Below are 22,905 nucleotides of genomic sequence, written 5' to 3' on the forward strand. Positions count from 1 at the left end.
CCTGCTCCTCTGATGCTGCTTGGCCTGCTGTGTTCACCCAGCTCTACACCTTGTTATCTCAATGACATTTTTACTTTCTTTAGAAAAACAGAAATTGCTGGAGAAACTTGGAGGTCTGGCAGCATCTGTGGAGGGAGAAAAACAGAGTTTATGTTTTAAGTCCAGTGACACCCCCAACCCCCCTCAGAATTGACAGGATCTAGGAAAAGTGGTATTTACACTGTTGACAGGAGAAGAGGGGGAAAGGAATGATTAGATAGTTGGAGATGGAGCCCAGAGAGAGAGACAGAGACAGAAAAAATAAAAGTTAGGAAGACAAAAGGATTGTTAATAGTAAGCCAGGAAAGAAAAGAAAGGCTAAATAGGTGGTAATGGAAACTATGAATGTGTGAAGATGGGTTGGCTGTGCTGAAAGCAATCTAAATCGTGACAGGATCTCGGGTGTGGGGGTGGGTAAATGACATGGAAGTGAGTTTTCAGGTTCTGAAACTATTGAACTCTGTTGGGCCCTGAAAGCTGCAAAGTTTCTCTAGCTTGAGTTAAGCCTTGTTGGAGAATTACAGCAGGCCTGTGACAGAAATGTTGGTATGGGAACATGGTGCTGCCTTGAAGTGACAGGCAAATGGAAGCATGGGGTCATTTTTATGGCTAAACAGTAGGTATTCCACAAAGTGGTCACCCAGTCTGCACTTTGTCTCCCTAGTGTAGAGGAGACTGTTGTCTCCTACCTGGTGTCCTGTGCACCTATCTGCTCACTCCTTTTCCCCATTACCCCTGTTATCAGCATAAACACCACTTTTTCCTACATGCTGTCCGTTCTGAACACGGTCACCAGATTAAGAATATTAACTTTCTTTACTCTCTACAGATGCTGCCAGACCTGCTGAGTTTCATCAGCAATTTATATTTTTGTTTCAGATTTCCAGTGTCCGCAGTTCTTTATTTTATTCTTACTTTCATGTTTGATTCCTCTGATAGTAAAGGATAGTGCCTTATTACTGTTGCTGCATACTATATACACACTAACTGTAAGTCATATGCCATCTGCCTGTTTATGGTGTATTAGTTTAGAATGGCATCATGGTGACACAGACATGATGGGCCGAAGGGCCTGTTCCTGTGCCGTTGTGTTCTAGGCACCAGAACACTTAAATCCTATTGCATGTCAGAAATCTTCAGTTGTCTTCTGTTTAAATAATCTGCTTTTTTTTGTTCTTCCTATCAAAGTGAACAACTTCACTTTTTCCCTACATTACCCTCCATCTGTTAGGATTTTGCACACTCTCACTCAACCTATGGAATATGTATATATCCACCTGTGTTTACTTGTCTTCTTCACAGCGTACTTTGCTACCTATCTTGGCGTCATCTAACTTTGCATTAAATGACCCCTCAAATATAATAACATGTGTGCTTTGCTTCAGAGAAGCATTATTAGACAGGAAATGACCAAGGAAGGTGACAAAAATATTTGTCAGTGATGGCCACAGAGATCAGTAGAGAGGTTTACCATGGAAATTCCAGAGTTTGAGACCATGACAGCTAAAACACAGCCGCCAGTGGTGAGGAAAAAGGAATCAGTGATACGCAAAGAGATCAAAATTGGATTAATAGAAGAGCTCACAAGAAGGAAGTAACTTCAAGACTCCAATTTATAACTTCAACATCTGATTTAATTGTTGTCTTGCGGCCAGTCATGTCATTGCATTTTTTTTTAAAAAAGAGTAACAGGAAAGAAAAGTATACACAGCTATCACTTAACAATTTGACAAATAATTGTTCCAGAATGTCATTTAAATATCAATTTTCAGTGAACAAAATAAATTAATTTTTTTTTTTTGAAACTAGGTTTCACTATTGCTGATAGCTTTGGCCAACAAGGTCAGTTTACAGCAGTGCAACAGTTGCAGGATTCCAGTAGCCTGGAGTCACAAGCTCTAACTCCCAGTTACCATCAGCAAAGTCTGCTTCAGGTGCCAACCACAGACAGCATTAATGTGGTGAGTATTAAATAAATGATATTTTAAACTAAATTATTCAAGATATGTTCCTTGTTCTATCTTTAGTACTTAACTTTGACAGCCTACTATTACATTTCAAAAGGTTATTCTATGAAATTGGAAATCAACTGTATAAAAATATAAATTACCCTCAAATGGGCCCACTAAAGTTTTTAATATCTAGACTATAGTATTTGAAATACCCGTTATGGTATACAATAATCACTGATGTTGAATTTTTCCGATGATCATAGAGACATAACAGCACAGATGATTATTCAGCCCATAGACTCTGTCATCCAGATAATTACTTAATACACAAATATTTTGCAATCTAGGCTAATCTGTGGAAGGATGACCAGTTTCCCTCTGGATAAGCTGCACATTTTAGCGACATGTTTGAAATGCTGATGAGGCAATCGAAAAGAAGCAGAGGTAGTCTTAGATTTAGAGTTAGACTAATTAGAAGAAAAGTTAGAAAGCACTTTTCCAAACAAATGGGAACAAGAAATCTGCTATTTCTGTTAAAGGATGCTGGGATAATTAGAGACTTTTTTTGGTGGGATAAAGGTATCCACAGGTAAAGAGATTGGATGGCTATATGGTATTGAGGTAATAATCAGCAGTGTCTAATATGGCATTGCAGACGTAAAGGAGTGAGTAGCCTGCTTCTGTTCCTTTGTTCCTAAATTGTGTTTAGATTTACAATAAAGTATTTGGTAGGTACAACTATCTGATGTTTCTCTCTAATATTATCAAGGTGAATCTTTACGGTTCGCTATACAGTTTAGTTGCATCTCCCCCATTATTATATTCAATATTCATATTGAAGCAATGGAATGCGAATGCTGTAATTTGGCTTTATTTTAAAAAAGAAAGCTCAAATTAAACTTTTTTTTGAGTGCTGATGGTGAACGTGCTGTCAATCATTATCGGTTCAGTAGAAGATGGGGATGGAAGAGCTTTATTCAGGGTTAGCTGACCAATCACGAATCATACATCTGAGTAGTTAGTCAGAAAAAGCAGTGAAATCACTGTTCTGTTGAAAAGCATGCAGCTAATGTTTGTGTTTGTCAGTGTGTTCATTCTCTGATAGAGATTAAATACAAACTTAAGGAGAATTTTGCCCCCCAGCAGCTGAACAAAGCACAGATGCTGATCTTCAAAAACTATACCACATTAGTAGATGGGGGTAAGCTAGAATGTGATAAGTGATGTTAAAACAAGGAGAGGAATTCAGTATTTTTACTGCATTCTTTTCAAAATTTTGGAAAATTTAAATTTTAACCTTTGTAGTTAATATGAAATGTAAAAGTAGAATTTAGATTGCAGCTAATTGCCTGTCTATTTACGACAGTATTGATAAAGGTAACAGAATCACTCCACTTCTGACCTCATGAGAGCCTTGGTTCAAACATGTTCAAAAGAATTGAATTCCAGAGGTGAAGTGAGAGTGACTGCTGTTGACATCAAGGCTGTATTTAACCAAGTGTGGTGTCTAGCAAAGGTGTCTAGAAGGTCTGGCAAAACTGGAGGCAATGGGAACTGGGGGGGATACTCTTCACTGGCTGGAGTCACATCTGGCATAAAGAAAGATGATTGTGGTTTTTGGTCAGCTATCCTAGCTCCACGTCATCTCTGCAGGGCTTCCTGAGAGTAGTGTCCTAGGCCCAACGAACTTCAGCTGCTTCATCAATGACCATTCCTCCATCATGAGGCTGGAAGTGGGGTTTCTGCTGATGACACTAAACATTCTGTAATCATTTACGATTCCTCAGATACTGAAGCAGTTCAAATCTAAATGTAGCAAGATAGGGCTGACAAATATCAAGTAACTTCCACACCACACAAATGCCAAGTAATGACCATCTCAAGTAAGAGAGAATCTAACCATTGCCTTTTGACATTCAAAGGCATTACCGCCCTGAAACCTCCACTACCGTTACCCAGAAACTGAACTGGACTAACCATATAAATATAGTAGCTGCAAGGAAATTAAAACTGTATATTTTACTTCCATTTGAGTACTTTAAATATTATTTCAAGTTTGGGACCATGGTAACAATGGAGGACATTTAGACACTAGAAGGATTCAAAATTGATAAAGGAGTGGGTTTTGGCTAAGCTGTTGGTATTTAAAGTTGACAAGGCATTGGCACCAAATGAGATGCATTCGAGGATGCTGATGGAAGTGGGAAAAGAAATTGCAGAGGCACTGACCATAATTTTTCACTCTTCGTTGGGTATGGGGTGGTGCCAAAGGAATGGAGAAATGCAACCATTTCATCCTTGTTTCAGAAACAGTGGAAGGATAACCCCACCAATCACAGGCAAATTGGTTTAACTTTGCTGGTTGCAATGTTTCTAGAAACAACAATTCACTATAGAATTAATAGTCACCTGGACAAATGTGTGTTAATTAACAAGAACTAGCTAGCATGGGTTTCTTGAGGGAAAATCATGCTTAATTGAAGGTAACAGATGAGGGTAATCCTGCTGACGTGGACTTCCAAGAGGTGTTTGATACGGAGCTGGACAGAGATACGTTGGAACTCTGAAATAAAGGAACAGAAACAATGTAGATACAAAATCAACTGGTAAAAGGAAATAGGACGTAATAGTTATTGGTTATTTTTCAGTCTGGAACAAGGTATGTCATGGAATTCCCTATGGGTGGGCATTGGAACTCTTGCTTTCCCTGATTTTATTAATAATCTAGATCTTGGTGTACAAGGGAAAATTTTAAATTTTGTCTATGAAAACTTGAAAGCATTGTAAACTGTGAGGAAGGCAGTTTAGAACTTCAAAAGGACATTGAATGCTCAGGTAAGTGGCAGGTGATATTCATACAAACAAGGGGTGAGATGGGCTCTTGAGCCTGCTCCATCATTTCATAAAATCATGGCTGAGCTGATCATAATCTCAAATCCACATTCCCATCTACCCTAGTAACATTTACCACCTTGTTTCACAAGAACCTATTCATCTCTGCCCTAAAAATACTTAATGATACTACCTTCATCACTTTTCAGGAACAGTTCTAAACACTCAAGATACTCCTTGAGAAGGATTTTTGCCTCATTTGATTGAAACGAACCACCCTTTCTTTTTAAACAGTGACCCTTAGTTCCAGATTCTTCCATAATAAAAAACATCCTCTCCATGTTTACCCTGTTTAGGATCTTTATGAATTTCAGTAAAGTTGCCTCTAACTCTACTTAACTCCAGCAGATACAAGCTTAACCTTTTCAAACTTTCCTCATGAGCTAATCTACCTATTCCGGGTATTAGTCTTGTAAACTTGCTTTGAACTCCTTCCAATGCATTTACATCCTTCTTTTATTATGGTGACTAAAACTGCACACAGTGCTCCAGACGTAGTCTCACCAGTGCCCTGCATAATTGATGTATCACCTCTTCCTTATGTTCATGATTAAATGACAGCATTCCATTGGCTGTCCTAATTACTTGATGTACCTGTTTACTGGCCTTTTGCAACTTTTGCACTCGGGCACCCAGATTCCTGTGCATTTCAGAACTCTGCAATTTCACACCATTTAGGTAATCTTTATTCTTCTTGCCAAAACAGTTTCACATCTTTTCATATTGTGCTTCATTTGCCAGGTCTTTGACAATGCATTTAGGCTATACATATCTTTCTTGTGCTGTCTTCACAACTTACTTTCCTACCTTCTTTGTGCTATTAGCAAATTTCGTAACTGCTCCTTTTGTTCCATCATTGAAGTTATTTATGTAAATTGTAAACAGTTAAGGTTCCAGCACGAATCTCTATGGTACACCTCTTGTCTCATCTTGCCCATCAAAAAAAGACCTATTTGTGCCTATTCACTACTTCCTATTAACAATATAGTGTGACACTTTGATACATCTGATGTGATACTTTATTAAATGCTTTCTGGAAATCTACTGGCTCCCCTTTAAAAACATGGCATGTTATTTGTCAAACATATTACCACCAACAGATTAGTCAAAGTTGATTTCCATTTCACAAAACCATGTTGACTCTCCTTGATTAATTATCTAAGTGGCTTGCTATAATTTGTTTAGTAACAACTTCTAATATATTTCCTATGATGGATGTCAAGCCAACTGTGGCCTATAGTTTCTTTCGGTCTTCCTCCATTTTTGAATAAAGGACATACGTTTGCTATCTTCCAATCTAATGTGATTTAGTCGAAGTTTTGGAAATTTAAACCCAATTTGTTTTGTTTTCTCATGGGGCATGCACATTGCTGGCTGGCCAGCATTTATTGCCCATTTCTAGTTACCTCTGAGAATGTGGTGGTGAGCTGCCTTCTTGAACTGCTGCAATCCCTGCACTGTAGGTAGATGGTGTTGCATCACCAACCTCACTTACTAGTTTGTTAAAGACTCTAGGATGAAATTCATCAGGACATAGGCATTTGTAAGCCTGCAGTTTCAGCAATTTACTCAGTATCTTTGGTGATTGTAATTTTTCTGAGTTGCTCACTTTTTTATTTTTTGTTTACAATTGTTCCTGGGATGTATTCTCTGTAGTAATGAAAAATGCAAATTACTTGTTCAATTCATTTGTTTTATTTTCATTTTCAATTCTACAGGCATTTTCTAAGGACCGATGCTCACTTTGTTAACTGTTTACTTTGTTAAAAATTTATTGAAAATCTTACGATCTGTTTGTATATTTCTGGCTAGCATTCTTGCACACACTCTAATTTTCCCCTCCATATTATTATTTTGGCCATTCTTTGCTATTCTTTTGCATTCTGTCCAAGCTTCTGACCTGCCAACTATCTTTGTACAATTGTATGCTTTTTCTTTATGTTTGATGTTATCTTTAACCTTTCTTGTTAACCAGAGATGGTGAGTTCATTCCTTGGAATTTTTGTTATTTACTGGAATATATCTATTCTGTCTATTCTGAATCATATCCTTGCAGGTCTCTCACTGCATCTCTATTGACCTATCCTTAACCTAATTTTCAAATTCACTTTAGGCACCGCACCTTTCATGTGCTCATCATTGTCCCCAGTTTAAAAAAAAAATGTCGCAGGAGTCCACTCCATTCTCCCTCAAACTGAATGTAAAATTCATTCAGTTTGTGGTGTGCTACCTCGGGGCATCCTTACTATAAGTTTGTTAATTAGTTTTACCTCATTGCACGATATCATTGTCTACTATAACTTCCTCTCTGGCTGCAGAAACCATCCAGAAAATTAGGATGAAGTCTTCATCTACACTAGCTTTTGACCACCTGACCTTTCCAGTCTGTATGTAGATGAAAATCTGGTGTGATTATTGCTATACCTTTTCTGAGGCACTCCCATTATTTTTTCTTTATAGTTAATCATAACGTGTGGTTAGTGTCAGTGAACCTCCCTCAAGTGACCTCTTGCCTTAATCATTTATCGTTTCTACTTGAGCTGTTTTCCATGTACTTGCCTCCTGAACTTAGGTCATTCTTCTCTATTGTGCTAACACCATCACTAAATAATAGAGCCACACTTACACACTTTTCCTATTATTTTCCCATATAAATGTTCAGTATCTTTCATATTCTGTTATGTATCCGTGTCATCTCATAATGACTACTGGATTGTATTGTCCTTAATTATTTCTCGCAATTTTGTTTCAAATACTACATACGTTTAGATATAAAGTTTTCTCCTTACTATTTTTGTTACCTCTAACCTTACCTTTTGATTTACTCTCAGATTTGTACTCTCTATCCTCTTTTGTTATGGTCAGTTTATCATTTCTGTTGCCGAACAAAGAGACCTTTAAAGTTTTAGCAAAGATTTGTAGCTTGGTTTGTGGGTGAGATTGTTGACTTGCTCATCGAGCTGGCTTGTCTTCGTTCAGACTGATGAGGGATGTCATCACTGATGATGTCACCTAGCATGTGACGAGCCATCTGAACAAGAACAAGCCAGCTTGGCAAGCAAGACAACAACTTCTCAATCAAAGAGACCTTGGAGTGTAGGTTCATAGTTCCTTGAAGGTGGAATCGCAGGTGGACAGGGTAGTGAAGGAGGCATTTGGTACACTTGCCGTTATTGGTCAGTGCATTGAGTATAGGAGTTGGGATGTCATGTTGTGACTGTACAGACATTGATTAGGCCACATTTGGAATACTGCATTCCAATCTGATCTCTCAGCTATAGAAAGAATGTTGTTAAACTTGAAAGGTTTACAAGAATGTTGCTGGGGTTGAGGGCTTTGAGCTATGGGGAGAGTCTGAATAGCCTGGGGCTTTTTTCTCCTGGAGCGTCAGAGGCTGAGGGGTGACCTTTATCCATATCCCTCATGATTTTATAAACATCTTTATAGTGTGAATAGCCAAGGTCTTTTTCCCAGAGTAGGGGGAGTCCAAAACTGGAGGGCGTAGGTTTAAGGTGAGAAGGTAAAAATTTCAAAGGGACCTGAGGGGCAACATTTTCACACAGAGGGTGATGCGTGTATGAAATGAACTGCCAGAGGAGGTGGTGGAGGCTGGTACCATTACAATATTTAAGAGGTATCTGGATGGGTAAATGAATAGGAAGGGTTTAGAGGGATATGGGCCAAGTGCTAGCAATTGGGACTGATTTAATTTAGGATATCTGGTCGGCATGGACGAGTTGGACTGAAGGGTCTGTTTCCGTGCTGTACAAATCTATGACATATTAATAACATTTTCTTTAATCTTATCTCCACTCTGATTTACTACATCTTCCAAAATTTGATCGCCTATCCTCAATATTTAGGTTAAAATCTTCCCTAATTGCTTAATTATACAACACGCAAGAATACAGCCCCAACGTAATTCAGGTGGAGACTGTCCCAATGGTACAGATCCCCCTTCCCCAATACTGGTTCCCGTGCCCCACCAACTAGAACCCACTTACGCACGCCCATCATTGAGTCACACATTCCTGTCTCTTATCTAATTTGTTTCTGCAAATTTGCAAATGGCTGAGTTACTATCAGGAGAAGTGTGAGGTGATACATTTTGGTAGAAAGGAAATGGAGATATAGTATAAAATAAAGGGTGCTATTCTAAAGTTGTGCAGGAGTATAGAGACATGGTGTATTTGTGCATAATCCATTAAACATGGCAAGATAGTTGGAAAGAACAGTTAATAGAGCATACAGTATCCTGGGCTTCATTTCTAGGAACCTAGAGTACAAGAGCACAGATGTTATGCTGAAAGTGTGTAAGACATCAGTTAGACCTCCACTGGAGTATTGTGTGCAGTTTTGGGCACCTCACTTCAGGATGAGAATACATTGGAGAGAGTGTAGAAGAAGAATGTCTCCAGGGATGAGAAACTACAGTTATGACAAGATTGGAGAGAAGATGACTCTATGACTATCACTCTATGACAAAAATGGCTGAAGGAGATTTTCAAAATCACGAAGAGACTGGACAGAGTAGATAGGGAGAGACTATTCTCACTTGTAAAAGGATCGAGAACGAGAGGGCACAGATTTGCAGTGAATGCAATATGAGAGAAACCTTTTTCACACAGCCAAGTCATTGGTGTATGGGATATACTGCTTGGAAGTGAGGTAGAAGCAGGTTCACTTGATTGTTTATATTGAAATGACGTTCAGGGTTACGGGGAACTGGTACAAAGTCATGATGGCCATTCGGAGAACTGATGAAGACATAATAGGCTGAATGGCCTCCTTTCGCAGGATACCAATTCTAAGATTTTGTGAACCAGATTATTTCAACTAATTGTTCAGTACATTGTAGCCAGAAGGTGAATATATTACTGATGATGATCTAAATCTCCTGATTAATTAATTGCAATATTTCATTCATCACCTTCTGCGGGCATGACGGAGTTCTTTTCTTTGTAAAATCCTCCAGCTTCAGAATGTGAGATAAATGCACTGTTATGCATTTTGGCATAAGTAAAAATGATTTCCATTCATTAAGTTTGGAGGTCAATTGTTTTGCAATATGATCTGCAAAATACTGTCGCAAGTGTAATTCAACATTTTATTATCCTTTGACAACCTTTCATCACGTTTTTTAAAATATGGCTTTCGTATTTTGTTCATGCACATTCTACAGACGACCCGTTTATTGCATGAGCCGTCATCAGGAAACCTACATCTTCAAAGCCATCGCTCAACATTTCATTCTGACAGTGAAGACCAAGTTAGACGAACATACAGGTTAGAGTCAGTGAGAGTTTTTTGTGTGTGTTGGGGTAACTTCCTGGTAAGTTGTGAAGCATTATCAGTTTTTTTTTTGCTGTCTAAACTTATACTGTTCTTTTAAACTTTCAATGTCAACATTTCAGGTCAGTCATAACCTAGCTCAGCGGTAACACTCTTGCCAGTGAGACAGAAAGTCTTGGGTTCAGGTCAGAATTGACACTATAACTACCTGAAGTTTCAATTAATTGTTACATTTATGGAAGAAACGTTAAATCTAGGCTACTATCTTCCTCTTCAAGTGGACATAAAGAAAGTTCTGTTGCATGACACATGAAAGAACAGGGTTGTTCTCCTGATAAACCAGCAATAGAAGATGCTAAAACTATTCCACATCTTTGGAGAGAGTAGCTAGGTAATGTTTTCTTCAAAACAGTATCCCAACCAACATTTGCCCAGGACAGGTCTGACTTCTCTGGCATAGACGTTGTGAGGCTGGAAACATAGCTGACGACTTACTCTAAAGACCCCACTCTGAGATTTGGGATGGGAATCAATTGTTGGCAAAGCAATAGACAGAGGCCACCATCCTGTCGCAAGTCCACCTCCTCTCAATACTCCAAGGAATTTTCATCAGCCAGTAAACATCAGGTGCAAAATGTAAATTAAAAGCAACATGAACTTTCAAGTAACTAACTGGTAACATGTTAAACTTTAAATTAATGACACTGGGTATATGTTTACCCTGATTGTTGGTCGCATCTGTGTTTGCTGTTCTTTTGATCCGCTTTTGGCTTTGTCTTTATGAATTGGTGTTCATCTTGACCTCTGTGAATTCATGTAAAGCCCATACCACATACTGGGCAGAATCTTACCCTCCTGAGAAGTGACATGATTCACTGAAAAACTCACCAGGGGACCACTTGAGTGTCCGAATGGCAGGTAGGCTTTCCAGTTTGTCATGGTGTTTTAGGGAAAAAAAAAATCAGATCTTGACCACAACTTTGCGGTCTCAAGGCAAATTTGGGATACAGCAGCAATGAGACTTGGGCTGGTTGTTTCTTTTTCTGCCCCCACGTTCAATGCCTGATGCTTTACCTGACTTGTTTTGTTGGTCAGTAGGTCCTTTATTGTTTACTTTGTCATTAATGTCAGTTCTTAAATTAGCTATTATCTATGAGAGAAGGGTACCAGATAATCGTGTCTCTTTTTGTATCCCTGTACCTTCCCAAAATTTTAAAAGAATTCCTTTTGTAGATTATTACTTCTTGCAACTAGGCAATTTGTTGGTCTTTAAAGAATTTGATGAGACTTTCCCTGTATTCCCAGGTGTGAGTTCTGTACGAAAGGCTTCAAGAAATCAAGCCATCTGAAACAGCATGTACGTTCTCACACTGGTGAAAAGCCCTTCAAATGCCTTCAGTGCAGTCGATGTTTCGTATCCTCAGGAGTTTTGAAAGCACATCAGCGGACGCACACAGGTAGAGGTTTGAACAAAAGGAAGGACTCCTGTTTATAGCACCTTTTCATGAATTCAGAAGATTCCGAAGTGTTCAGCACCTTAGAGATTGAGCAACACCTGACAAGCAGCAATGACACTGCATCTTTTTTGATGAATTATTAAATGTGAGAAGTAATGATTCAGCTATCCCTAGTTTTTTTCAGTCATGGTGCAATCCATCCAGACATTGGGTTTTTATTGAGTTTGTTTAATCTATTCAATATGTATTTCAATTTTAAATACACTTGCCTTTTTTTCCTTATTAAATAACATCTACCTTTTCTATCTTCCTTCTACCTACTGGAGCAAAACAGTTATTTAATGTTTCTGGTGTCACTCTATCATTACTTGTGCAGGTATTATCCTCATTATCTCTTAATGGTCCTATTCCCATCATAGCCGTCCTTTAGTTTAATGTTTCTCAAAAATTTAATTTCGTTGACCGACTCATCTCCTTTGTCTTTATAATTTTCTCTACTTTTCTATACTCTTAGTCTCTTCTGATTCTCTTATAGTATTCTAACTGTAGTCTGATTAGTGCATTGTATAGTTTTATTAAAACCTCCCTACTCTTATACTCCATTCCCTTTGAAATAAAGGTCAGCATTCCATTTGCCTTCCCTAATACCTGCTGATCTCACTTGCTGGCTTTTTGTGATTCATGGCTGAGGACTCTTGAATCCTTCTATTCTGTAACTTTCTGCAGTCTTTCTCCATTTAGACAAAATTCAGCTCTTCTGTCCCTGCTGACAAAGTGCATAACCTCGCATTTTCCCATATAATAATAAATAATGGCCAACTAGCAGCTTTCACAATCCTGGAATTCCCTCCCAAAGGGCATTGTGGATCAACCTACAGCATGTGGCCTGCAGAGATTCAAAAAGGCAGCTCACCACCACCACCTTGAGGGCAACTAGGGATAGGCAATAGATACTGGCCAGCTGGCGACGTCCGGACACTCACTTTCCTCCTCCAAGTTATTAATATATATCATAAATAGTTGTGGCCCCAGCATTAATCCCTGTGGCATTCTACTAGTTGCATGTTGCATCCTGAAAATGCACTCCATTATCCCAACTTTGTCTTCTGTTAATTAGCTAATCCTCTATTTGTGCTAATGTACTACCTCCAACACCATGGGCTCTTATTAAATAGCCTAATGTTTGGGTTTACTGTTTTGTGCATTTCTTTTTTTGTATGCATCTTATTGATCATTTGGTGAGCAGGATGCCTGCATAACTCACCGGTGATACTTGACTGATTTTCATGATTTGGGCCTTACTAACGTCAGATAATAGAATTAGAGCTGCTTCCACCAATCAAATTCCTTACAGACAATTTATTGATCATGAGGGTAGTAATCTGTTGGGCACCAATCTTGATGAGCCTATGGCAGCCCTTTAAAGGATAGAGTTAGAAGTGTCAAGTGTGGAAGAGAGTGTTGGTTTACACTGCCAGTGTTTTTTTTATTTGTAGCTTCCAAAACGACTTGGGGAATTGCAGTAAATAGGAGAAACAGACTTTCTTCTAGTTTTACTTCACTGCAGTGAAGGTCATTAAATACTGCTAGAGATTGCTAGCTCATCCACTTGTACTGCTCATGGTTTGTGGATGGAATGAGGAATGGTGTTAGAGACAGGAATGGAATGGGAGTCTTGGGTTGTATATTCTTTCCTCCATTTGCCCACGCTAGTGTCATCTGTTCCTGTTTGTAATTGGAGCTCTGGTCAGCTGTGTTGAGGTCTACCTAAAAATAGGGTTTAGCAATGAATCAATGAGTCAATCCTTTGCATGTTTCTGGTCAAGTTGAGTCAAGCTGCAAGTTGAGTGGTGGCAAGGCATAAATTGAGCCCAGTTTGTCCATGAAGTTTGAATCAGATATAATAAGAAGTACATCAGTTTGGACAAAAAATCAAGTAAATTGAAATGTCTGCCAATCTGAACAGAATGACTTGTTTTCTCACTTGGAAACTAAATTGAGAGGAAATGACTGACTCTGACGTGTCAAAAGAAAATTTTCGTGGTAACTTCGGAAAGCAATTTGAATAAATGTACAAAGTTACAGAGAAAGCAGAGAAATAGGCCTAATTGGAGAGTTCTTTCAGAGTGCTAGCATGGTGCAAGTGTTGAATGGTCTGCACAATTTTATTATGTGATTTGATTTTGGTTTTTAAATCCTGATGTATGACATTAGCAGTAGTAATATCAACAGCTTCAATTTCATCAATCGTTTTGATTCAAATGAACATTTAATATTTATAGATATCTGGAAATATGTCTCCATATGTTTAAAGGTATCAAAGCTTTCAAATGCACTGTTTGTGATGCCACATTTACTACCAATGGAAGCCTAACAAGGCACATGGTAATTCATACCAGTCTGAGACCATTTAAGTGCCCATTCTGCGATGACACTTTCCGAACATCACTTCACTGCAAGAGGCACATGAAGATTCATCAAGTAACGGTAGGAGTTGGAGGTATGGAGTGCTTTATCTCAGAATGCTAAATCGTAGCCTGTATTTTTATGTAAAGGCAGGATGTACAGTGAAACATTCATCACCTGTATTCCTTATACCCACACTCTTCATTTGAACCAGTAAGATTCTGAAGGGACTTGACAGGGGAGATACTGAAAGAATGTTTACTGCATGCATATCCCTTGAAGTAGGGGGTGCGGTCTCAGGATAAGCCATCATTCCTTTAAAATGAAGATCTGGAGAAATGTATCCACTTGGCGTTATGAATCTGTACTGCAGAGAAATGTGAATCCTTAATTATTACATAAATGCATGGCTGAGGTAGATAGATTTTTGGACTTGAGGGGAGCCCAGACTTACGGGGCTCAAGCAGAAAAGTAAAGTTGAGTTTGAAAATCAGCCATGACCATTTTGAATGTGGAGCATGCTCAAGGAAACATATGGTGTCTACTCCAATTTCGTTGTTGCCCCATCCTAATTGCCCTTGAGAATATGAGCCACCACTTTGAACTGGTGCAATCCGCTTGGTTATAGGTATACTCACAGTGTTATTAGGAAGAGAATTCCAGGATTTTCAGCCTGCAACAGTGAAGGGTAGCAAAACAATTCCTAGTTAAGCTAGTATGTGGCTTGGAAAGAAACTTGGAGGTGATGGTGTTCGCATGCATTAGCTGCCTTGTTCTCTAGGTGGATGAAGTCATGGTTTTGGATGGTGCTGGCAAAGCACCATTGGTGAGTTCCTTCAGAGCGTCTTGGATGTTGTACACACTGCTGCCACTGTGCATCGATGGTGGAGGAAATGAACGTTTAAGTTAGTAGGTTGGGTGCTGCAAAAATTGCCTACTATAAAATATGCATCTTTATTTATGATTACTCCCTTGTAAACTCACTAAAGCTCACAAAGTGCCAACTTACTTTTCCACAACTCTTCCCGTTTTAACTGCTATAATATCGAATCTAATTACACTGCTACTCACGCCCTGGTTTAATACTGGCTCATAAATGTTGCTTTGCTCTGTTGTGGCCATGCAAACATTTTCCTGCTTCCACATTGGATTGTAGGAACTAGATGATAGTTGCGGTAACATCAGAATTAATGTAGTTTAGGATTTTGTGAGCAGTGGTTGACAAAGAATGGAAAAGAAACGAGAAACGGAAAAATGGATAACCGCACCTTGCGTTAGGTACCATTTTTAATTTAAATTAAGATTACTTCAAAGAACTTTTGATGTTATGATTATCACAGTAATAAGATCATTTTGAGTAACTTTATTACTGTAAAAAATATTCTGGCCTTTTATGCTTGAACTGCAAAGCAGCCAATTTGTTAGACCCACCATTTCCCTGAGTCTGTCTGGCATCTGTACTTCAAGTGGTTTTTATCGTTGGTAGTGAGATTGAAATCTGTTTCACCTGTGATATAAGAAATATTTTTCTCTCTGTCTTATTATTTAGATGAAGATGATGAAAACCTAGAAAGGCCTGTTGTGCGAAGGTCACGAATTGGGATCATCACATTTACAGATGAGGAAACAGCGGAATTAGCCAAAACTGAAACACGATTAGATGCCACTGTTTCGGAAAAAGTATTAGTCCAATCAGCAGCAGAGAAGGATCGAGTTAGTGAAATCAAGGATAAGAATACAGAGGTGGAAGAAGAGCCTAAACATGCAAATCAATGCACATTTTGCACAAAGAGTTTCAAAAAGCCTAGTGACTTAGTTAGGTAAGAATTGACATTTTGTTTTTTGTTTCTGTTTCTATTCTGTTACACGTTTTTTACTGAAGGTAATTGTCTCCTTCCCTCTTCTCTCCTTTTGCTGTTGCACTTTGCTTTGCAAATATGCACCTAATCATCCAGTTGACTCCATTATAAATCTTGACTTTCAGTTTGAAAAATCGTAGACTTACCTGTCACTCTTTAATCCCCCCTCTAGGATTGGAACATACATTCTAGGCTGACTCACCCATACCATATCTGTTAGTCAGTGATTCAGATGGAAAGTAAAGATCCAATGATCAATTCAAGGAGAGTGAGGAACTCTTCTAAGATCCCAGTTAACATTCTGTTGAAAACTGATTAATCTCTCTGCTGTCTACAGGATTTAGCCTTGTTGAAAATGACAGCTATGTCAGTTTACATTACACTAGTTCAAAATGTTATATGCAAGCTTCCCTGGAGACCTGGGATTATACATAAATCCACGTGTGTCTTCTTTATGTTTGTGCCCTTCAGCACCTTAACTTTAGCCTGTCTGTCCGGAGAACGAGAGGGCAGTAAGTGAGGGAGGGATAATTTAAAGATGTTGACCTGCACTGTTGCCAGCCTTTATCCTTGTATTCAGTTAAGGGAGACAGCTACCTGTTCCCCTGCTGAAAGCAATAGAGCACAGCAGTGGGGGAATAATAAAATGACCACTGTTTTGAATCCTGACCAAACTGATGGAATTGAATTCTAGTTACCTGTTTATATTGTGGTATAGTTCAAGGTAAAATGAGTTTGCAAAATCCTAGTCTAATTTCTGGTACTTGAAACTCATGGAATAAAATAGATTTTTATGAGGCAAAATTTGGAATAAATCTTTGTTTAATTTATTCATGTGATGTGGGTTTTCTGACAATGTCTGAAGCTTTTCTTCCCCCCATCCCTTCCCTGATTGCTCTTAAGAGATGGTGATGAGCTGTTTTTGAATAGATGGACCCTTGAAAGTGAAGTGAAAGTCACCACACTCCAGAGAACCATAGACTCTCTCATTAGAAAGAGATAGGACTGGTGGTGAGTTTAACCTGAGGATCACCATGCCTCAGGTAAAGGGTGAGGTTGAGAAAGCTGGGCCTTCATGGTATCCTCAGCTAGCGTGGGAATCAACTCACCCTGTTGGAATTGCCCTGCGCTGCAGACGAGTCATACAGTCAACTGATCTAACTGACCCTCAGATGAACTGTTACCATGCATCTGACTGATCTGAGGAGTGACTTTGGCTTAGTTTAAGCAAATGTGCAACGTGCTCCATTCCCTAGTATTTATTAGGTTTGATAAGGTAAACACAGCCCATACAAAAATGAGGAGGAAAAATGACTTAAAGACAAACTTACAATACTTTTAAATGATGTTCTCTAACATACAGAAATTATTTTTTATGAATTTGATGTTTGCATACGTCACAAAATCATGTCAAACACAACTTTAAAAATGTTTAATCAATGGTATGTTGAGGTAAATGCTCATCTCTGCACCTCCATTTAAAGAATTAAAAGAAATTTTCAGCTGGGAGACTGATACTGAAACAAAGGCTGAAAAGTACTCCAGTGCTAGGAAGAGCTTTGTCTTAAAAATACATATTTGAGATAAGTTTTAGTTCAAAGTAATTATGGAAATTTCCAGTCCATTATTTTCCATTCTTTCTCTCTTTCCTCCTTTTTGTGTTCTTCTAGTTATAACGCTCATTTATCTTTTCCTGATTCTATACCTACAAGTTAATCAAGAGAAGAAAGATATTTCTTAAATCCCATCCTGAACCTTTTTTCCCTCTTTATCTTTGTTATTTCTTCAGAGTTGAGAGCATTTGTGAAAAAGAAGTTGAGTTTTTGTTTGTAAAAATCTGATTTTCAACCAGTTGAAATCTTAAATTAGCAATCTCTCTAGTAGGCCATTCAGCCTATTATGCATATGCCCAGCTCATTTGAAGAAGCTATTTAATCACTCCCACCACCTCCTTAAAGCCTTTCTTTCTCATAGTCCTCCAATTCTTTCTCTTACCACAGTCACTCAACTCAGCCAGAAGAAAGATTTTTGATAGCTTGAGACCATTTATGCTGTGATATGCGCCTTTAGATTATGGATTTAAATGTCAGACACACATAAAAAAAGAATTGGCTGCAATTGCAGCTGAGTATTTGTACTGGTGCACAACACAAACTGGTTCCAATTCAATGATAATTGCCAGTTGCATTCAAAATAGTGCCCTCATGTTGATTTAATTTGTGAAAGATAACATTTTCAAGAAATGTTATTGTTAGGCGTCGATATAAATGCACACTGTTTTTTCTTGTGCAGTGTTTTTAAAAATTTATAGCTTGCTATCCCATTTCACATTCCATCCTTTTCAGAAATATATTTCTTCTTATGCACTTATGTTCTTTTTTTTACTTTCCTTTTATGGTTTGACTTCCTTTTTACCTTTGGTAACTTTCCTGCATCTTTCACCCCTGTGTTCTGTTTTCTCAACTCTTTCTCCCAATTTATTGTGTTTCTAAAGTCCTGCAATATGCAGCATGATCAGAATTGCTACTGACAGCATTGTAATTTGACTGCTGAGGTTAAAAATCTCTTGCTTTTTCTGAAGTGGTGTGGCAGCAGTCCAGGATAACTTTCCCTGTCTTCTCCTTTGTGATCATAGCTCCAGTTGTATCAGCCATATACTCCGATTATTTTTTCAGTTTTTTTCTAGGTTTGTCACAGAACTTCATGCCAGTGGAGAAGTTGTAACATTGAATTGCCAGTGCGAGTCTGATCAGAAGCATGAGTGGAGAATTTTTATTTCATTTTAAAGCTATATTTTATTATTGCCTTTGCAAATTACCCTGGAGATTATCAGTGGATAGGGAGGCATTATTTGATACTTTTTTTGTATTTTTGTCGATATTTCCCAATAATGAGTTTCTTAAAATTTATGAATTCTCATGAAACAAAAACATTCTTTCAACAAATATTTTTAAAAGGATCTAATATCTATCCAGTTGATTCAAAACACAAGTCTTTTGATTGCAGTTTTAATTTGTTTAACAAAAGTTAGCTTTTTTCCTGAAATTTGAACTGTTCACAATTGATTGTTTAAATTGAGATCGTAAAATGTATATTTTCATCCTATACAGACATATACGAATTCATACTGGAGAGAAGCCATTTAAGTGTGATGAATGTGGGAAAAGTTTTACAGTCAAGTCTACACTGGACTGTCATTTAAAAACCCACACAGGTTGGTGATGGCTTTTCAAAAATTAAGTTATTGAACAGTGAGAGGATAATGTGAGCTGTTCCCGATGATGGAAACCATAAAACAGGATGACAATTTATCATAAATAAAAAGAAAAAAATGGAACTTGGAAAATCTCAGCAGGTTAGGCAATATCTGTAAAGAGTATTGGAGTTAATGTTTCAGGTTGATGTTCCTTGATGAGAACTGGAGGGAAATAGAATTGTTCTTAAGCCAGTGGAAAAGGACAGCGAGCAGGAAGCACAAAGGAGAAAAATAGGATGAAAGACAGGGAAGATTAACAAAAAAAATCATGATGCAACAACCAAAAGGAGTTGTAATATTTATAGTGAAGAATCAAATTGCTGGAGAAACTCAGCAGGTCTGGTTGCATCTGTGGAAAGAAAGCAGAGTTAACATTTTGAGTCTATTGACACTTCTTCAGGCTTTAGAAGTTTCTCAAGAAGGGTCATTGGACTCAAAGTTAATTCTGCTTTCTTTCCACAGATGCTACCAGACATGCTAAGTTTCTCCAGCAATTTCTGTTTCTGTTTCAGATTTCCAATATCTGCAGTACTTTGTTTTATTTATTAAAGGGAGCCTCCAAATGAGGTATGAATTGCTATCTAACCATCTGAATACATGATGGGAGAAACAAAAAGAAACAAGACAAAGATGAGTCCAGCAAAACAAAAAAAAGATAAAGGTGAAATAAAAAGAAGTGGGAGGCTATGATGTAAAGATTTTGCACTCTCAGGGGCTCTACACCCCCTACCTTTCTGTTTGCTTTTCTTTAATTTATTTTTGATCTTGCTCATTGTTTTTGACTGACACAGGTGTCCCAAGCACACACCTCAACATGCCTTAACTTAAATCCCATTTAAACTAAATCTGATTTGCAACTGTTCCCCAAGGAAAATGTAAACTTTCTCTATCCGTCAAAAGGCAGCTACAAAACCCATTGAAGCTGGTAGTTAATTGATAATTATAAGACTGCGGTATTGGTGGGAAAAACTGCTAAGAGTTGTGGAACATTGGCAGGAAAGTGGAAGTATGATATTGATAGGCCATACTAACATGAATGTAATATTTGGGTCAAGTGGTTGAAAGGCCTGCTCCCTTCTTACGAAGTGAATTGCAAGTTTGGTTCCTGTACCACAGCACAGGGTGTGTTTTTTTTTAAAAAAGGTTCTCTTTCTTCTCCACTCAATTCTACATTGCTACAGGATCCAGAAGCTTGCAGCAGCTGTTTTCCTCCCTCCCATTTTGCATCTCTCTGAATATTGGCCTGGAATTCTGTTATGTCCTGGCTGGCCCGAAGAAAATGTGCAGGCACAGAGACTTATAGGACGATCAGCCCTTGTATGTTCAAACCTAACTGAACCTACCTTCAGTTGTACATATCTTGTTTATGCAGGTTTTAATGCCACCTTTTTGGTGCAGCAATAAAATTATGTGGCATTCAGTTAGCACCTCTGCTGTTATTGATACTATGTAGATGTGAGAATTTGATTATTTTTAGATTTATAACCTTTTACATAGATTTATATCTATAATATAAAATTATATAATTAAAATACTTGCACCTGAGATGTATCAGAAAAAGGTATCTGGTGCAAGGGTTAATTCGCCAGTAAATCCATAAAGTTCACACAGGCTATAATCCAAAAAGATGTCAGATTCAAACCTGCCAAGCTCAAACTTATATTTCTCTTGGGATCTGAGTTCTAGACAATGTCATACCTTGACATCACGGAGGCAGTAGAGACTGGCAGAGTACAGTAATTAATTTTGGCATATACTGGAAAGTACTGAGAACAGCCTCACTAAAGCTGGGGATGTCCTTTGTAGAGAAGTGTTCATTAGATGAGATGGCATGGAGAGGAATAGAAAAAATTATACTAAGAAATTGTGCATTTTTCTTAAACCCTGTCAAGACGAACTTATTATAAATCTGAATAATTCATGACAGTGCTGCATCATTTATGAAGTTAACAGGGAAGTTAATAGCACGTTAGAAAATTCAGCCTGCCTCCCATTATAAAATTATTCAAAAAATTTTGGCAGTGATTTTTAAATGTTTGGGTGTCTATCAGTTTCTGATTCGGCTGTGCATCTGTTTCTGCTGTTAATGACTTGGAAAATTTACTTTTTTGAAATTCAGGTCAGAAGCACTTCAAATGTCACGTATGCAGCTCTCCTTTCTCGACAAAAGGTAGCCTAAAAGTTCACATGCGACTGCACACTGGAGCAAAGCCTTTTAAATGCCCACATTGTGATGTGCGTTTCCGAACTTCAGGGCATCGGAAGAGTCACATACAATCTCACTTTAAGCCCACGTCACTGCCAAAGAAAATTCGGAAGCCTGTGACACGTCAATCAACAGAGAGCTTACAACCGGTAAACTTGCTGACTACTGCAAATGTTTACATCACGAACAACGGAGTTCTTACCAGCCAGTTTGATCAGAACCTTCTCCAACAGGGATTAGTTGGTCAAGCTATTCTTCCTGTCTCGGTGTCAGGTAATGTTTTTAATAATTAATTATTTCAACGAAAAGATATAATGGATAAGTTTATCGCATCAGGCAGCATAGAGGCAAACTATTTGGTATATCGTGCCTGTACCACCTGTTTGAAAGAGCTGTTGGATTAGGCCTATGACCTGCAATTTTTTTATCCACTTGAAGTATTTATCCAATTTTCTTTTGAAACTTATTGTTGAATCAACTTCTATTAACAGCTTAGACAGTGCATTTTAGCTAACAACTTGCTGTATTTATTTTTTAAAAATCTTGTTACTTCCCTTCTTGTTCTTGTTATACATCACATTATGTGAAAAATCCATGAACTTTTCTCAACAACATAGTCACAATCACAAACACTGGTACAATGAAGGAAGGTGACGTTAACTGTGCAGTCGAGCAGCACTTGCTTAGCAATAACCTGATGGTTGATGCTCAGTTTGCGTTCAGCCAGGGCAACTCAACTGCTGACCCCATTATAGCCTTGGTTCGAGCATGGACAAAAGAACTGAATTCCGGAGATGACATGAGAGTTGACATCAGGACAGCATTTGATTGAGTGTGGCAGCAAAGAGCTCTAGGAAAATTGGAGTTAATGAGAATCGGGGGAAACGCTCCGCTGTTTGGAGTCATACCCAGCATAAAGGAAAATTGTTGTGGTGGTTGGAGGTCAGTCATCTCAGCTCCACGACAGGAGAAGTTTCTAATGTAACATCCCTGCCCAGCCTTCCTCAGCTATTTCATCAATAACCTTATTCCATTATAAAGTCACAAGTGGGGATGTTTACTGACGACTGCAGTGTTCAGCACAATTAACGACCCCTCGGGTAGTAAAGCAGTCCATGCCTAAATGCAGTGAGATCTGATCAGTATCCAGGCTTGGACTGACAAGTGGCAACTAATATTTACACTGCACAAGTGCCAGGCAAGGACCATCTCCAACAAGTGAGAATCTAACCATTGCTCTTAACATTCAGTGGTGTTACCATCAATGAATCGCCCACTATCTACAGCCTGGGGGTTACCATTGATCAGAATCAGAACTGGACTAGTCATGTAAGTGCTGCGACTATGAAAGCAGGTCAAAAGCTAGGAATCTTCATAGAATTATCGAATCCCTACAGTGCGGAAAGGTGCTATTTGACCCATCAGGTCTGCACCACCCTCTGAAACATATCCCACCCAGAATCAGCCCCCCACCCTATCCATATTTACTATGACTAACCCATCTAGCCTGCACGTCCCTGGAGCCAGTGGCAATTTAGCATGGCCA

At 38.4% G+C, this 22,905-nt stretch overlaps 1 protein-coding gene across 7 annotated transcripts in view; it reads left to right on the forward strand.

Annotated features, from left to right (window-relative positions):
• The window catches only part of LOC109916896 (zinc finger protein 236), a 141,063-nt gene that overhangs the window by 72,048 nt on the left and 46,110 nt on the right, over positions 1 to 22,905 (forward strand). For 5 of the 7 annotated variants that reach the window (XM_048595669.1, XM_048595670.1, XM_048595673.1 and 2 more), the window contains exons 16-22: positions 1,849 to 2,000; positions 10,066 to 10,169; positions 11,481 to 11,632; positions 13,947 to 14,132; positions 15,588 to 15,858; positions 19,008 to 19,111; positions 21,273 to 21,632. In XM_048595669.1, the coding sequence (XP_048451626.1) occupies positions 1,849 to 2,000; positions 10,066 to 10,169; positions 11,481 to 11,632; positions 13,947 to 14,132; positions 15,588 to 15,858; positions 19,008 to 19,111; positions 21,273 to 21,632 (1,329 nt within the window). The remainder of the gene's footprint in view (positions 1 to 1,848; positions 2,001 to 10,065; positions 10,170 to 11,480; positions 11,633 to 13,946; positions 14,133 to 15,587; positions 15,859 to 19,007; positions 19,112 to 21,272; positions 21,633 to 22,905) is intronic. The other 2 variants (XM_048595674.1, XM_048595672.1) reach the window with 1 other exon arrangement.

This window comes from Rhincodon typus, chromosome 4, assembly GCF_021869965.1.
Source record: "Rhincodon typus isolate 14 chromosome 4, sRhiTyp1.1, whole genome shotgun sequence".
In the NCBI taxonomy this organism is placed as follows: domain Eukaryota; kingdom Metazoa; phylum Chordata; class Chondrichthyes; order Orectolobiformes; family Rhincodontidae; genus Rhincodon; species Rhincodon typus.